Source organism: Danio rerio, chromosome 4, assembly GCF_052040795.2.
Source record: "Danio rerio strain M-AB ecotype USA chromosome 4, GRCz13ab, whole genome shotgun sequence".
NCBI classification, from domain to species: Eukaryota; Metazoa; Chordata; class Actinopteri; order Cypriniformes; family Danionidae; genus Danio; species Danio rerio.
This window is the reverse complement of record NC_141024.2, coordinates 52,194,089-52,211,917: the sequence shown is the minus strand read 5'-3', so window position 1 is coordinate 52,211,917 and position 17,829 is coordinate 52,194,089. Positions and strand designations below refer to the sequence as shown.

Here is a 17,829-nt window from a genome sequence, read left to right as displayed (position 1 = left end):
TGATTTAACAAGTTTTCTCTTCCCTTTACTTGGTAAAATACTCCGTCTAAAAATTTCCCCCATGCACTTAAAATTTCTTGATAAAACCCTGGTAACTTTTCCATCATCCAGTTTTTTGTTTTTAACCAAAGAATGTCTTCTCCTAAGTTAAAATTGCCAACTTTGTTTAAAAAATATTTCATAACCTTTTTCCATTCTGTTGAGTTCTCCTCTTGTAAAAGCTTTTTAACCATTTTGACTGTAAGACAATTCTTCCTTTGTTTAATATCCATCAATCCTATCCCTCCTTCTTCTGTTGCTCCTATTATTGTATTGTACGCAATTCTTGGGGGTTTCCCCTCCCATAAAAAATCTTGAACACACTTTTTTAATCTGCCTTCTATCCAACATGGCATTTCTGTTATATATAATTTATACCATAGCTTTGATGTCATTAAAACATTTAATATTAAGGCTTTCCCCTTTAAGCAAAGTTCTCTTATCCTCCAAAAATTTAATCTTGATTCTATTCCTCTTATTAGATCATACCACATCTTTTCTGTTGCTTTTCTTTCATTTTTACCAATTAAAATTCCTAAAATTTTCAGTTCTTCTACTTCTCTAAATTGGAAAAAAATCTGTTAAAATATCTGCTTTACCAAACCTCATATATTGTGTTTTATTTTCATTTATTTTGCTTCCTGTTCCCTTACAAAACTCCTGTACTTTTTTCATGGCTTCTTTTACACTCTTTTTCTCCTTCACTATTATTGTTGTATCATCAGCATACTGGTATATTTTTCCTTCATCCTCCTCTTCTTCTATTTTTATTCCTTTAATTTTAGTTTCTTGTTTTATAGCTAACCCTAAAGGTTCTGCGACTAGGGAATATAATAGTGCTGAAAGAGGACATCCTTGTCTAATTGATCTTGTAATTTTAAAGCAATCTGTTAAAAAACCATTACATTTTACTTTTGTTAAAGCCCCTTTATATAAAATTTTAATCCAATTAATAAAATTCTCTCCAAATCCAAATGTTTTGAGTACATCAAATAAGTAAGTATGTTCGACTCTGTCAAAAGCCTTTTCAAAATCTAAACTAATTAAAAAACCATTCATCTTCTTTTCTTGTAAATAATCTATTGTGCTTTTAATACTCATTGTTACATCTGCTATATCTCTCCCTTTTATTGCATTTGCTTGGTTTGATTTAATTAATTTAGGCATTACTTCCTTTATCCTATTCGCTAAAACTTTTGCTAAAATCTTTAAATCTGTATTTAACATTGTTATTGGTCTATAATTTTGTAATTCAGTTTTTGCTCCTTTTCTTTTATATATTAACTTCATTAATCCCATCCCCATTCTTTCATTCATCTCTTTACATTTAAAAATTTCTTTAAAAACTTCTTTAAGTATTCCTTTTAAAATATCTTTAAAAACAATATAAAATTAATTTCCTATTCCATCTATACCTGGACTTTTCTTTTTATTTAGTTGATTTATTGCAATTTCAATCTCTTCTTCTTCTATTTCTCTGTCACATTCTTTGTTGTCATCTTTTTCTAGTTTTACTTTTATATAATTTAGAATCTTCCTTTCTTTTTCTTCATCAATACCTTTTGCTTTAAATAGATCTTCATAAAAATGCTTGATTTCTTCTACACTGTAAAAAGTGCTACACCCACAAAGTAGATTTTACATACTTAAATTAAGTATAATCTAGTTTATTTTATTAGTTTAATACAAAAAAGTATGACTATGCTTTCTCCTTACCTAAAATATATATTTTTTTATGTAACAGTATATTTTGATCAAATTGAATGCAATTTATTTGAGTAGTTATTTGCAAACTGATGTTGTGTACAATAAATGTGTTAAAATTGAGTTGACTCAGACAATTTATTAGAGCAGCTTTCGATGTGGCAGGCTTGTTCATCAAACGTAATTTTAATAATTCGGCATTATCCATTTTTCACTGGCGGGCATTTTGTAGGCTGATGCAGCGTCTTTCTTTGTCGCCACGAGCTGTTTGCTGCAGGATCTCATTAACACGGTAAGTTTTAAAAACAAATTCTGAATGATTGGTGATGTAAAGCCACATGAAAACCGGTGATTCTGATAGGCAGGCGAGGTTCGTTCTGCAAATTGTACAGAAACATTAGTTAGCCCGCACCGCATGTCGAGCTAAAATGTCTGAAGTGTTGGTCACATAAGCCGCAGTCTGTTCGCGCCAATCTCATTAGCACGGTAAGTTTTATATTAAACCGAATGATTGGTGATGTAAAGTCACGCACAACCACGGACTTCGCTAGGCAGGCGAGGGTAATTGTGCAAACTGTACAGTAACATCAACTAACGTTAATGTTAACCCGTTCACATGGCAAGCTCAGATGGCTAAACAGTTGCGTGTTCATAAGAAACGATCGGATCTCATGGTAGGCTATGCGTCCGTACAAGATATCTACGGTAACGTTAAGGTAAAAGGTATAAACAAAAAATGCTAATGTTACTTAAGTGCTACCGTATGCTACTTTATGTTATTACAAACTAACAATTAAAAAGGGATCGTATTAGTAGGATCGAATGCGAAAGTTTAATTAACAAAGTGTTGTTGTCATGACTACAGAACAGATCACGGGCTAAGTTATGCCGTGGATTGGTTCGTTAGCTAGCTCACCAGACCTGTTAGCGTTTGCTAACATCATCGCAACTCTTGCTACATTGAGGATGGATAATTTAGTAAATACAGATATGTATGTTGTATGAGTTCAGGGTGCCTTTATATCATCAGAGATCCTGTTAGTATACTGTAGCATTACTTCAGTAAATTTATCAGATTTCTCGATTTCATTTAAATTCTGCACAGTAAATGAATTAGAGATTTTTGGTTGAAATCCTTTAAAACTATTTCTACAGTATTACTGCAATAACCCCATTATTTGCCAGTAATGTTTACAGAAACATTTTGACTTTATTCTAACATACTCTTTCTTGGTATTTAGATACTCAAGTGCATTACCTGGGGTCTGCGATCTTCACAAACAGGTGAGACAAAATTTAGAATAGATACAATTACAGCTATAACTATTTTCAGGTAAGTAAAACATATTGTGAAATATCACAATCAAGAGTCTGGGCTCTATAGACTTACATTTGATGTAAATCATTTTTAATATGTTTTTATGTGTACCAATTACCTGAAGGCATATCATCTGCTGTCTGTGTCCTGCCCACAACAAAGTTAAAAAAAAAGAACCAAATAGGGCAGTTTCTAATTATCAATCTTTTTCTAAAGGCTGACTGATAATTCTTGCTCACTGAACTGTCATTTGCCACTAAGATTTGCTCAATGTTTCTGTAATAAAAAGGATTTTACATGTGGTTACTAAAATCCTTCATGTAGTTAATTATACTCCACAATTAATAACTACCAAGCTTTTAAAGTGCATCATAAAAATGTGGTTTAAATTTTAAGGAAAAAATAAATTAATTAAATGTGGCTTCAGCAGCAAAGGACTACACTAATGCCTGCATGCAGGGAATTCATACAGAGACCCGAAATGGAGGTGATAGTGGGGGGAAAAAATGGGTGGAAGAAAAAAAAACTGGGTGATAGGAAAATATATATTTTTGAGTTTTTGCGTTCCCTTGAAAAGATGTTTTGCGAGGAAATGCAAAGTTGTTTTGTGATCCCTCGCAAAACTGTTGTTTGACAAACCCTTCCCGTTTACTTCATACATTTCAACCCTCCCATTTTTGCGGTGATTCTCCTGTATATTACTATTCTATCCCACTATCATCCTATCATATCAAGTAGTTTCCTGTATTTCCCCCACATTTTTAATATTGAAAGCACGTTTAAATGAATATAAAAATGTCTGCATTCACTTTCTTTCCATTAATACTGTGTGTCAATCATTGCCCTTCCTGTGTAATCTCTGAATCAGTGAATGCATGTATAAGCACTGACAGATCAGCTTTTATACATGCCATTTAAAGAGGAGTTAAAGTGCAGGACACTTTGGGATTTGGGTGTGTGTAAATAGACAAATACACTTAATAATATGTAAATGTATTCCTCCTGTATGTTTTATTTTAAACACAACTTATTCTCCTAAATAAGTACAAACAGTTACTAAAGTAATCGAATGCTTTCATTCTGAATCTGTGCATTCTTACAGTGACACATGTTAACAAAGAAAACAAAATCAGAGATTTTGGAAGGACAACGAACAACGCACCACTTTAATGGAAAGAAAGTGAAGGCAGATTTTTTTATATTAATTTAAACATGCTTTCAAGATTAAAATATGGGAGAAATATGAGAAATACGTAGTGATAGAATGATATTGGAATAGAAATACAAAAGTACAAAATACTAGTGCTAAAATACAGAAGAATCCAGCTCGGCAAAAACGGGAGGATTGACATGTATGAAGTAAATAGGAAGTGTTTGTGAAACAACATTTTTAGGAGAGATCGCAAAACATCTTTTCGAGGGAACAGAAAAACTTTTCTATAATTGAAAAAGATTCTATAATTGACAGGCAACCGTAATTTAATACATATTACACTGAAAAAGAAAAAAAATCACAGGTTTCATTAGAATTTGATGTTGTTAAAAGCAAGTGTAATAATGTATACACAACAAAGTATGTAGCTTTTTTAACATAAGTTTGCATGTTGCTTTACTATGTTTGGATTATTAATATTGGCATAACCTTGAGGGATACTTAACACTTGTAAACAAAGGGGAGTGTCCTGAAAATACTGAAAATAATTTTCTTTCTTATTTATAATCTGTAGGCAAGGATAAAATGAGTTGGCCATGCAAAAGGTGCAGTGATCACTTACCTACCAGAAGTGACATTTTGAAACATTATAGACTGCATCATGGAACCTTTGGTCATAGTCATTCATTACCATGCATTTACTTGGAATGTCCATGTTTTTTCAAAACTTGGAGTGGTTTGCATTCGCATTTGTCTCGATGCCATCTGGAAAGTCATACACAAAGACCTGAGATTGTCCTGTCCTTTACATGCCTGGTGTGTAGGACACAAGGGTTTCCAACAGAAAGAGAATATTTTGCACATGTTGTTCATCACCTTAAAAGTAATGTGACAGTTGAATGTGTGTTTCAAGGGTGTGATTTCCAAACCAATATTTATGGAACGTTTAAAGCACACAAACACAGGAAGCACACTCCTCATACTCAAAGCGATTTTAAAGAAACTGTTCTTTTTGAAAAGCCAAACCAGACACCAACTTTTGAATTAGATAACACTGGAGCCACCCAGGATGAAAATATAGATGAATGTAGTGGAGAAGGAACCAGCTCATGTGCACATTTTGTGCAAAAGGATGACAGGTACTTAATTGTGGACCATATAGCTTCTTTCCTGCTTAAATTGGAAAGTGTGCATAATGTCTCAAACAGGTGTATTGATGAGTTGGTAGATGAACTGCAGTTTGTGTCATCAGCATCCATGCCAATTATCAGAGAAATTGTTGAATCACACTTGAAGAAAAACAACTGTGTCATTGACAGCACAGTTGTAACCTCTTTATTTGAGGAATTAAATGAATCCAACCCCATAAGCATGGCTTTTGATAAGGATGGGCCACTGTCATCAGCTTTCAAAAGGAGACGGCACTTTCTAAAAACATTTAACGTTGTAGAGCCAGTTGAATATGTTCTTGATCCAATTAAAAAGAAGAGTTTTCAGTATGTTCCAATCCTTGAATCATTGAAACAAATTTTAAACAACAATGATATCAGAGAACAGTTTCTGAGAGATTATGGAAACACAAGTATTCCTGCACAGTACAGATCATTCCGTGATGGTGCCTTTTATAGAGAGAGTGATTTTTATTCTGAAGAGCAGAGAATCTGCATATTCCTTTATGTAGATGATTTTGAGGTATGCAATCCCTTAGGAACATCTCGAAGGAAACACAAGATAACAGCCGTGTACTGGATCTTGGGAAATAACCCATCGTGTTATCGCTCCACACTAACTTCAGTGTATCTAGCACTTTTGTGCAAAGCTAATGATATTAAGACATTTGGATATGCAGAGGTACTCAAGCCACTCCTTGATGACATAGCTGTACTGGAACAAGATGGAATTTTGATTCCAGTCATAGGGAAAACTGTCAAAGGGTCCATCTACTGTGTAGTTGCTGACAATCTTGGTGCACATTCACTTGCTGGCCTTGTAGAAAGTTTTTCAGGAACATACATTTGCAGGTTCTGTCTAGGAGAGCATGCTGACTTTCAAGAAAAGGAAGTGAGATCAGGTGCTTTTAACATTCGAACAAAGGAGGATTATTCTCTTCATGTCAAAACACTACAAGAGAACCCTGCATTACCACACACTTTTGGTGTGAAAAGGCCCTGCCCACTGTCAGAGAAGCTAAGCCATTTTCACATGGTTGAGGGGTATCCTCCTGATATTTTGCATGACCTTTTTGAGGGGATTGTTCCCATGGAATTAGCACTGTGCTTTAGTGATTTCATAGCCAAAGGATACATCACTCTTGATGAGCTTAACAACACAATCAAATCATTTCCCTACAAGTGGGGAGATAAGACAGACAGTCCACAGCCCATTCCCATTGCATTCTCCACTCGAAAAAGTATCGGAGGTAATGCCCACGAAAACTGGACCCTCATCAGGCTGCTCCCACTAATGATAGGTCACAGGATACCTTTGAATGATCCTGCATGGGATGTAATTATGTGTCTGAAAGAGATAGTTGAACTTGTGGTAGCTCCAACTCAAAGTGAAGCAAGTATATCATATCTTGATACAAAGATTTCTGAGCATCGACTCAGATTACTTGCTGCATTTCCTCAGGTTAAGTTGATCCCTAAACACCACTTTCTGGAACATTATCCAATGCTCATTAAAGTGTTTGGACCGGTCATTGGATTTTGGACTATGCGATTTGAGGGAAAACATCGTTACTTCAAACAAATTGTGAGGCATACAGGGAATTTCAGGAATGTTCTGTTTTCCCTCGCAAACAAGCATCAGTTGATGATTGCATACCACCTGCATGCAACTACAACCGTTCCCACTTTCAGTACTGCCAGAGTATCCCAGGTGCCTATAGCTGTTCTGCATACAAATGTACACAATGCAATAAGAAGAGTGTCGCCGGGTCAGACTAATGTACATCTTTCTAACACGGTTACAATTTATGGAACTACACAGCAAATTCATTGGTGTTAAATTTCAAGTGTTGAGGTAATTCAGAGTAAAGTGTTAAAATTCTAGAGTTAGATAAAGGTAAAATAACCCTCTCGGCGTTAGAAGCTGATTTGCCTCCTTGTCACACAGAGTAACATGTATCTACGTTTGTAGAAAACCCTTGTGTTTGAGAAACTAATCAGAGTGTCTGAAATCTCACCACACCCTCATTCACCTGGCCCTTAAATTAGTCAATTAGTTTAGTCCACTAGACAGAGTGAATAACCACAAATAAGTGATTTCAGACACCTGCTGTTGAACACCTGCTGTTAACAAGCACAATCACTGAAGGAATAAGAAATTGAAGGAAGAAATAAAACTACAGACACAGCCTCACACCAAACCAACTGAATTAAAACAGAGGATTAAACAACTCCATTAAATAACAGCATAAGCAGCTTCACTGATTACAGTTTGACTTCATTTCTGTAAGAATATTTTTTTTATTAAAAATATTTCATTTGACCTCACCATCATGGAGATCAGAGGCTGCTTATTTGAGCTCTTGAAGCTTTACTCCTATAGCCTAACGTTTCTCTGACTGTTATAGCTGTGTTTCTAAAATTCATTAGCTATAGCTAGAAAGATCAAGAGAAACTTTACTGTTTATGATTAATTGTTATAGATATAATTTTAGGTGTTTAATAAGTTGATTCATAAAAATATGCAAATATAGTTTATATATAAAACTGAAGGGACAATAATACTGGCAGTCTGCTGCTTTTCAGAGAAGATTCAACAATTAGGATGCAATTAATAATTAGAGTGTCATGCACTAAACATTCAAGCTCCAGCTTACTCATATAACACACAGACATCAAGAATCAACATATGAACCTCAACCGTGGTTGCTAAAAAAAAAAAAAAAAAAAAAAGCTGCATAGCTCATGCTGCAATGCATGCTGGGTGCCAGCATAGTACAAAGCTCCCAGCATGCATTGCAGCATTAATTAATTATGCAGCTTTATGTTCTTACAATCTCTTTCTTTTCCTTTATTTTGTGTTGTTTTTGGGAGGTGATATTTCAGTAGTGTTTTTTTACTTGATTTTTATTTTTTTGTTTGTCACCATTATTGAGATTCAAAGACTAATTGTTGATGTCAGTGTGTTTTTAAGTTCTGCCATAGATCAAACATTCTCATTGTAAATATTGGGTTTATTTTATTTTATATTATTGGAGCTTCAGTGGTTTCATTTATGTATATTATTTATCTCTCACACATAACTAATATGATATTGAATTAGAAAACAAGCAGGAAGGGATGGCTATGTTATCATAAAAAATCTCTAAAGACTGACACATTAATTTTCTTTCGGCTTTCCATGCTATATGTATAAATAGTGTAATTAACACTAACTATAGCAGCCAAAATAAAAGACATTTATAGCAAGAAGTTGAAGAGCTTGACTAAAGCAGACTCTGTCCTCCATCATGGTGACTTTAAATGAACAACAGAAATTTCATTAAGAGCTTTTGTTCACATGACAGAAATAAAGTCAAAGGTCAGTAATAGGTGAAGCTCCATGATGAGTTGTTTAATGTGATGAGAATTTTTTTAAAGATGTTGAAAAATAACATTTTTTATTGTGTAATTTGTTTTATTTTTATTGATTATTATTTTATTTAGAGTTTTTTTTTTCTGAGTTTATTTCATCTTTGGCTTGTGTTTTTCTGTCCTTCAGTGATTCTGCTTGTTAACAGTTGTTCATCAATAATTCTCAATCCTCCTTTAATTAGACACTTAATTGTCTCAATAACTTCATCACTGTCTGAGTGTTCAGCCCTCTGTAGTGAGGATACTAGTGAGGATTTTGCTGTGGAATTTAAGGCTTACGTGTGTTCGAATGAAAAATACAGACTATGGGATTTGTTTTTAACAGAAATATTCTGGAAACTGAATTTACGAATGTAAAATGTTGAAAACAGCAGATTACTGGCAACCACTGCTGCCAGTATTTTGACATACATTTAACAGATATTTTACACAATAAGAGTTTGCTAATTAACACTCAGGGTGTTAAAAATTTTAACACTTTCAAAAATGTTATTTTAACACTTATAGTGGTTCCCATATAAACACTGAGGGAGTGTTAATTTTAACTCTAAGGTAGTTAAATCTACCAAATCTAAAATTTGCAGTGTGAGATCGATAAAAAATACAGACTGTGGAATGTGCTTTTAACAGAAATATTCTGTAAACTGAATTTATGAATGTTAAAAACAGCAGATTACTGGCGAACACAGCTGCTGGTATTTTTCCGTAAAATCTAAAAATGAAAAAAAAGAAAGAAAAACAGCAAAACGGTTTTTGTGTCACCATTGTGGAGGATAATAGCGTCTCTGTTCAATTCCAAGATGAACTGAGAATATTTGATGTTATGCTGCATCTTCTTTTGTTTAAAGGTAACTGTGTAGTTACTAATGCAGTCAAAATCTGTTTGCTAATTGCAATCACACATGAAAACATTATTGCATCTAAAGACTTTACATTTTTTTGCACTAAGCTATGATTTTGTAAAATGAACAATGTATTAGTTCATGAAATATGGTTATTTTTTGTAAATTTATGCAGTTCTATAAAACTTTCATGTTTTTCACAAAAAGGTTCTGGCAACCACAGCTGCTGGTATTTAATCGGAAATTTAACAGATATTGTACACAGTAAGAGTTTGCTAATTAACACTCTCTTGGTATTGACAATGTTAACACTTTCAAAAGTGTTATTTTTAACACTTATAGTGGTTCCCATATAAACTCTGAGGGAGTGTTAATTTTAACTCCAAGGTAGTTAAATCTACTATCTAAAATTTGCTGTGTACATACTCTAAAGGCATGATTTTGGCCTATGGATCTACTGCTGGACTTCCAGACTTTATTGAAGTTCTTCAGATAGTAGTTCTGAGAGAAAAAGTCAATTTTATTGCTAGAGTATTAATTTCCTGGTATGATGAGCACGTTCGAGGATTTGAGCTGGAGAGCACAGAGCAAGTAGTTTTTGTAGAACAGAAGGATCTCACTGATGTCTGCCCGCTTTCAGACTACAAGATTGCAGTAAGGCGAATGGTGATGCTGAAGCGCCATATTTGTCTGGAATAGATACACATTTCATAAACTGTACCATTTGGTGTAGTTCAAGTGATGGGACGTATGTTTTTCAAGATTTTCACGCACATACAACAAAGAACTGTTGCTAAACAATGCCAGACTGAATGTAAAAATAACTAATATGCTGTTTTGTCTTGTTTTCAAGGCAACATTAGATCATCAAAATGGAGGCAGCTGTAAAGTTCCGTGTAATCCTGGACCATGAGATAAAGAAACTTTGTGTTCCTGAAATGCCACGTACAGTAAAAGAGTTGGAAGCAACCATAAAACAGACGTTTGAGATCTACGTGGACATAAGCCTTCAATACAAAGATCAAGATTTTGATGACTTCATTACTTTAAGTTCAACTGATGACCTGAAGGATAGGGACACACTAAAGGTAGTGTATGTCCCACCTGTCATTTTGCTAACAAAAGAGATTCCTGACCTTCAAACAGAAGATTGCTTTGTATCCAGAGCAGTGTCAGAAAATCACTTTGCGTGTCTACCATCCACATCAAGTGGCTCCATCTCTGCAGAATCAGATGACACCATACTACTCAGTCCCTGTAGCTCTGAAATGCACAAACCATGGCCAACAGAGTTTCCTATTCCAAAGTTTTCGTATAACACAGAGTTAGCGCTTCAGTATGGCAATGAGAACTTTCTCAGAGATGGTTCTCTTTTGTACAAAGAGAAGTCTTATCCTGGTATAAAGTCCAACATCCTGGAGTGTTTGGCAGAGCTCATATTTTCATACACTCCATACCCAAATGATGCACATCGATGTGCAGTAGCAGAGGCTCTCATAAAAAGGCATCCATGTTTGAAGGAGCCAGGCTCTTTCAATGGTCTCTATGGATGGCAGCAGAGCCTAAAGTATAAAGTAGGAAATTACCGAAGCAAACTTCGAATGCATGGGATTCCAGAAGTCTTGGTGAACTCTGTAAAGCGCAAATCTTCTGAGAACAAACAACCAGCAAAAAACATCAAAAAAGCTCGGAAAGCTGAGTTAAACTACCTGCCCCCTCATCCACCTGGGCAAACGGATGATTCCCTTGAGAGTAAGAGACTAGAGTTGACTTCTGAGAACAAGAAAAAGAATAACGACAGAGTTATAAATGAGTTGATGTCAAGTACCTTCAGTTTGAGAAGACAGGAGATTGTTGGTCAAGCCCCAGGTGTCACAGATCTTCTAGAGAGATGGCCCGCCCTCTTTAAACCTTCACAGGTAGGGTAAACTTAGCAAAGCCAACTAGCTAAAATCATTGTGTGTGTGTGTGTGTGTGTGTGTGTGTGTGTGTGTGTGTGTGTGTGTGTGTGTGTGTGTGTGTGTGTGTGTGCGTGCGCACATGCGCGCACATGCTTGCGTATGTTATCTACTTGTGTGTCTTAATAAATACACTGTAGTACGTACTTTCAGTATCTTCATGAATTATTAATTGTTCCCTACATTATACTTTACAAACTTCATGATGGTATGGTAAATGGCCTGTAGTTGTGAAGTGCTTTTCTAGGATGGAAAAGTAAATCTAGTTTAGCTAAAAAAAATATCTAGTATACATAGCTGTACAGTAGCTGTAAAATATGCTTCTTTCACTCGAATTCTATCACTGAAAAGTTTTAAAGAAAGTTTTTAATTTGCCTATAAGAAGCTGTTTGAGGTTCATTGTCTTACATAACAATACAACCGCACATTAGCTAAATCTTATCTTAACAGATCCTACACTTTTTAAGTAATAAAATCAACCGGATATACAAAATCTACAGTAGTCAACATTTCAAGTTCAATGAAAATTGACAAAGTTGTGCTAGGACAAGAATAATGTATAGTTTTATGTTTTAGGATAATTTTGATAAAAGCTTTTGATGCCTTTAAAATGTTGATTGCAGGACAAGAACGCTCATAATATTTACATTTGAGTGCTGATCAACTAAAAAAAATTTAACTCTGACAATTTTAAGAAAGATGAGGGGTGTGGAAGGAAGAGAGAGGAGGGCGGGAGAGGAAAGTAGGATATGGAAGGAGTGCAGAGGAGAATAGTACAGAAGGAGAAACAAGTAAACTGTACAAAAAGCTATAGACTTGACTGAAAACTGAATTTTATTCTTAAAAAATAAATGCATATTAAATATGTTCCTTAACTGCTTGACACAGTCTATCTTTTTGATTTGATAGGTAAAAAGCACATTTGCATATACAACTCATGTTGTTTAAATCACAGTAAAAACATCATATTTGGTTTGTAATTAAGATGATCTACGTCTGTTTGCAGATCTGTGAAGAGTTCTTGAGAATCAATGGCATATCACTTGAGTCAACATTTATGTCACAGCTGGACAGACATACCCCAAGGATGTTGTCACTTTTCAATGAAAAGGGAGGAGCAGTTGGTCAAAGAATCAAGGTCGAAATGATGAAACTCATCCAGGTAAGAGGGAAAAAAGGAACTTGTGTTTTCATCCAAATGTATTTTCTATTATGTACTTAATCATCAATATGAGAAAGAAGGTGGTGTATACAGTATGTGTTTGCAGCATATGTTAAAATAAACTGAGTGAGTTATTAAAGTCTAACTCATTGTGAGCACATTCATACTACCCATGAACTAATCAGTGGAAATGTATGTTTGAACATTCAGTGAAGTTACACTTTCTCTGTGTACTTCAGGTCTGTTGGTCTGTCTGTAATGGATATGCTGTCTGAATATATTTGTAAATGAATGAGTGATGCAATTCCCTGGTCTCCCTTTTTCATGATTGTATCTTGCTCCTAAACATTATTTTTTTGCTTATAAATAGTCAATTTAAACATATTTAAGAAAACTTTTAAGGTGAGAAATAGACTGTTCTTACTTGATTCATATTGTTAAATACAGCCTACTTGGAAAGATACATCTCAATTTTGTAATCTGTTCCACTTCACTTTAAATAAACAACATGCACCTATATTTTTCTTTATGATATGCTTGTGATTGTGAGATCTTGTAGTATAGTATTGTATAGTAGGATATTTGACAAGAATTGAATGATTAGTTTAAATACAGAGTGGATGTGGTTACAGATGTGGTTTGTGTTGTCATCCAGCTGTGAATTTTGATCATATTTTACTTTTTGACAGGATCCATCTGCCTCTGTAGACAAAAGGAGAGAAGTGGTTCTGAGATGCCTGGTAGAGTATATGGGAGAGAGACAAGAAGATCTCATCAGTGTCTACCATGTATGTCTTGGCCTTAAATCTACTTTTCAAATTTTTTTTTCTGTTTGTATTGATATTGTGTTGATATGGGGTAATTGCTTTTGCTCTTGAAGGATGGGTCACCTAAAACTAAATATTCTGTCATCATTTACTCACAATAACTTCAAATTTTTATTAGTTTCTTTCTTCTGTCAAACACAAAATAAATCAATTTGAAAAAAAGCTGAAAACCTTTAACCATTGACTTCCATAATAGGAAAAACAAATACTATAGAAGTCAATGGTTACAGGTTTTCAGCTTTCTTGAATATGTTGTTTTGACTTAAACTAAAACAACTCATGGTGGTTTGAAACCACTTGAGGGTGAGTAATTTTACATTTTTGGGTGAACTATCGCTTTAATGTGATGATCAAAGTAGTACAGGAAAGGAATATATATATATATTTTATTGTAATGTAAGCTTTGAACCAGAAAAATGCAACACACTTGCTAGATCATGATAGCATTGAAATTTCCTTGGTCTGCATTATTTTGGTCTCATGCTGTAGTCACAGAGCCCGCGGAGTATCCACCTTTATGAACAAAGTACAATGTATAATTTTTGTCTGATTTTTGTTCTATGTGTCTGCTAAATTCATCTCATTACCTGTCTGACCAAACTGACCAAATAATTTTTTGTCTCCACCAATAGAGCTGTGAGGAAACAGAGGTCCATGCTGAGCTTGGCAGCTGTCCACTGAAGATTTACATGTGCCATCAGCCCGACACGATTGGCATCATCATAGAAGGACAGCCCGTGGTCAGAGGTTTGCCAAACCTGGCAAAAGCATGCTGCCTACTTTTTGGACTGACATATGCCATTGACCTGAAGTATCCATCTAAACTGATGTATACGTTTGAGATTTACCAGAGGCTGTTTGTGGGATTGGACCCCATGCGTCCTAAGTCATCACCCAAGTATGCAAAACTTCTCACCAAATTATCTTAGATAGAATTCTTCGTGGATATGGCATTTTCTGCCATAATTTGAAAAAAAAGTTTACCAAATACCAAGTGAAACGTACTGTAATCAGAAAATCTGTTAATATTTGTTCAGGGTGATAAAAATATTTGTTTTAAGAATTTATTTTTTTATCTCAATACCCAGGTAACTCTGGCAATATAATTTTCTAATTTCCATTGTTATTTTCCTCTGTGTTTATTCTTCAGTGCCTTAAATTCATGTGGACTTTGGATCGTGTTCTTTGTCAGTCATTACCTCACGAGGTATATACTGTACACAGCAGTGTTTTGGCACAATTTGGGAGTTCTTAAAAAATCATAGTAGTTCAAATTATAGAAATACTCTATTCGTTTTTGACATTGTCAACGTTCCAGTGTGATAAAAGGTCATAGGCAATTTGGATATTTGACTTGACTGTTAAGAACAAGTTGAAAATGTATGCATACCAAAGTGTTTTTGTGTGAATTTGAAGCCACATTTATGACCCTTTTTGGCAGTCACTGTTAAAGATTACAATGGTTGACTTTCAATAAATGTTATGGTCTTCAATCCAACTTCTCATTTTTTCTTATTCAATAAAACTTGTAATTCTTATTGAGAGGAGAGTATGTTAATCTGTTGTTAGTTCTGTTCACTGTATAGTGCTTATAATACAGAAAGTATTATTTGTTTGAGGTTATAGCCAGAACTCAATTTAAATAAGTTAATTTATCAAATGATTAGGTTAATTTTACTAAAAACATATATTTTTTAAAACCTAATTAAAATGAGTACAGGTTACATATCGCAAACTATAAATAAGTTACCTGTATCAAAAAAAGTATGTTTATCTAACTGAGTAATTTTAGAATTATAAGTTAGCTCAACTTGATTTTGTTGCATTTGTTTTAAGTAATATTATAGAGTTTATTTTACTTAAAAAGGTCTTGAAGTTGTATCAACTTAAAACATCCGATGCAACCACTTGCCTCACTTTTTATAAGTTAAATCAAGGTAACACTTTTTACAGTGTAGTATTTCTGTTTCTTTTCGCCATTTTTTCATTTCTCCCTTTAATTTCTTTTCGTATTCCTGCTTTACCTCTTTGCTTCTCTAAATCAAAAAAGAATTTTGTGCATTTTTCCCCTTCTACTGTGTATTTAGATCTGCTCCTCAACATTGCCCCCTTATATTTGTCTTCTTCTAAATCTCGTAATTTTTGCTCTATTTCTTTGATTTTTTCAATATCTTTATTTTCTTTGTTTAATTCTTTTTCTAAGGATCTTTTAACTTCTTTTTCTGTATACTTTTTACATCTTTGTAGTTGTTATGTATTTGTCTTTTTTGTGCTCTGTTTTCTCTGTGTTTTTTCTCTCTCTCTCGCTCTGTTCTCCCGTATCTGCTCTCATGTATTCTCAGGTTCCGTTCATTGGTCCATTCAGCTGTCAGTCATTCCTCCCCGGTTACGTCACTCTTACGTCACATCCAATAAGCAAAGACCACCCGTGTTAAAAGCGCGCGCCAGACCACTCGCTCTTTCTTGCTTTCTTGCTTGCATTTTTCTCTTTCGCTGTTTTGTCGCTTGTTTGTATTTACCGCGTGCGTTTTGAAATAACCCCGTCTAACTGTGTTTGTTGTTGCTTGTTTCTGTGTGCACGTTATCCGTCCGTTATTCGTACATCGTTTTTAGTTTATCGTTGTTTACGAGGTGGACGAAGCGGACAGGTAAGAAGGTCACGTGACATACATTTCGCAACACTCAGGATTACTCTGCTGTCTAGTACACTAGGTTAGGGGCGAGCGCCACTCCTTGTACTTTTTGGATAGATAGATAGAGTAGATAGTTAGGACTCGGAAGATCTTCGTGTGTTAATTATACTGTTTTTCACATAGTTAGTTAGCTAGATGCTTCTGGGAAGTTAGATTTAGTTTGGGTTTTGTTCTTTTCATTTCTTTAGCGCCGCCCGCGTCCCTTCTGCCAGCTCTCTTGTTTTTCCCGTCTTTATTTGTTTCAGTGTTGTACATATTGTAAATAGTATATTTTTGCTTTACTTACTTTTTCTTTATTTTTGATTAATTCGTTGTTGTTGTTCACTTTGGGATTGTAAATAAAAGCACACATTTTTTGGCATTACTTTGGTTGTCTTTCCACTCATTCACTGTTTATATAAATATATTTTAATTAAATAAATGTCAAACCCCACACCCTAGACTAACATCAGGGGTTTGTAACAGTAGTACTGCGCAATATTTGATTGTGTATTTTCTTATTTGATATTTTGTGTTTTCCCACCATATCCTTTTATCTTCATCATACATTATATTTTCTTTTTCGTTCTCTATTATTTCTTTGATATTTTTAACATAATCTTCATTTTTTAAAATGGTTGTGTTTAAAATCCAAGTCCCTGGTCCTTTTTGTATGTTTTCTATATTCACTTTAAAATGCAAGAGCTTATGATCACTAAAACGGTTCTCTTCATACTGTATGTTTTCTATAAAATTTTCAATATTTCTAGTACATAAAATAAAATCTATTCTCGTTTGACATATAAAATTCCCCACTATTATTCTCCTTGAAAACTCTCTTTTTTCTCTATTCCTTTCCCTCCATATATCTACTAAACTATTTTCCTTTATTAACTCATTTAGTTCCTTTCTTCCTATATCCGATTTAAAAACCATTCCATCAGCCATATCTTGTTTTCTAAAAACAGTATTAAAATCTCCCATCATTATTATTTTTTATAAAACCTTTTAATACTTTATTTAAAACCTCAAAAAATCCTTTTTAACTTTATCTTCTGTTGGTGCATGTATATTTGCTATTATTAATTCATGTCCTTCATAGTTCACCTCTATTACTAAACATTTTCCATAATTATCCCTATACACAATTCTTTTAAAGTTTAAAACATCTTTCCTTATTAAAAAAGCAACACCTCTTCCAGATTTACCATCACCATTATTATATATAATATCCCCTTGCCACAACTTTTTAAAATCATCCATTGCATGTTCTTTCCAGTTTGTTTCCTGTAAACCTATCACTTCCTTGTGTTTACATTTCTCTCTTATTTTCTCAAATTTATCTTTTCCCATCAGTCCCCTTGCATTAAAAGACACACAGTTTAAAACCATTAAAATAAATAAAAATGAAATTAAAAACCTACACATCCTCATTGTCCTTCATCTCCTTCCAACGCTCTCAACCAACAACTTCTTCCGTTAAAAGAGACAAAGATTAAAAGCATTTTAAAATAGATAAAATATTTTAAAAACATCATTTTTCTTCATCTTCTTCCAGTCCCCTTAACACT

The 17,829-nt window shown here is 34.1% G+C and overlaps 1 protein-coding gene across 1 annotated transcript; it reads left to right on the top strand.

The window, feature by feature from the left end:
- The first annotated feature begins 1,956 nt into the window (after window positions 1-1,956).
- On the top strand, window positions 1,957-16,643 carry LOC101883431 (uncharacterized). Its single transcript, XM_087248676.1, has 6 exons — window positions 1,957-2,035; window positions 2,985-3,027; window positions 10,493-11,558; window positions 12,604-12,759; window positions 13,449-13,547; window positions 14,219-16,643. Exons 3-6 carry the CDS (start codon window positions 10,512-10,514, stop codon window positions 14,513-14,515), a joined length of 1,599 nt encoding a protein of 532 aa, XP_087104802.1. The 5' UTR covers window positions 1,957-2,035; window positions 2,985-3,027; window positions 10,493-10,511; the 3' UTR covers window positions 14,516-16,643.
- The last annotated feature ends 1,186 nt before the right edge of the window (window positions 16,644-17,829 follow it).

Bases quoted from the DNA above. Each gene is read 5' to 3' on its own strand.
- LOC101883431 (XM_087248676.1), top strand. From the start codon at position 10,512: ATGGAGGCAGCTGTAAAGTTCCGTGTAATCCTGGACCATGAGATAAAG. The intron at 11,559-12,603 runs GTAGGGTAAACT...GTCTGTTTGCAG, and splicing joins CCCTCTTTAAACCTTCACAG to ATCTGTGAAGAGTTCTTGAG. The intron at 12,760-13,448 runs GTAAGAGGGAAA...ACTTTTTGACAG, and splicing joins AAATGATGAAACTCATCCAG to GATCCATCTGCCTCTGTAGA.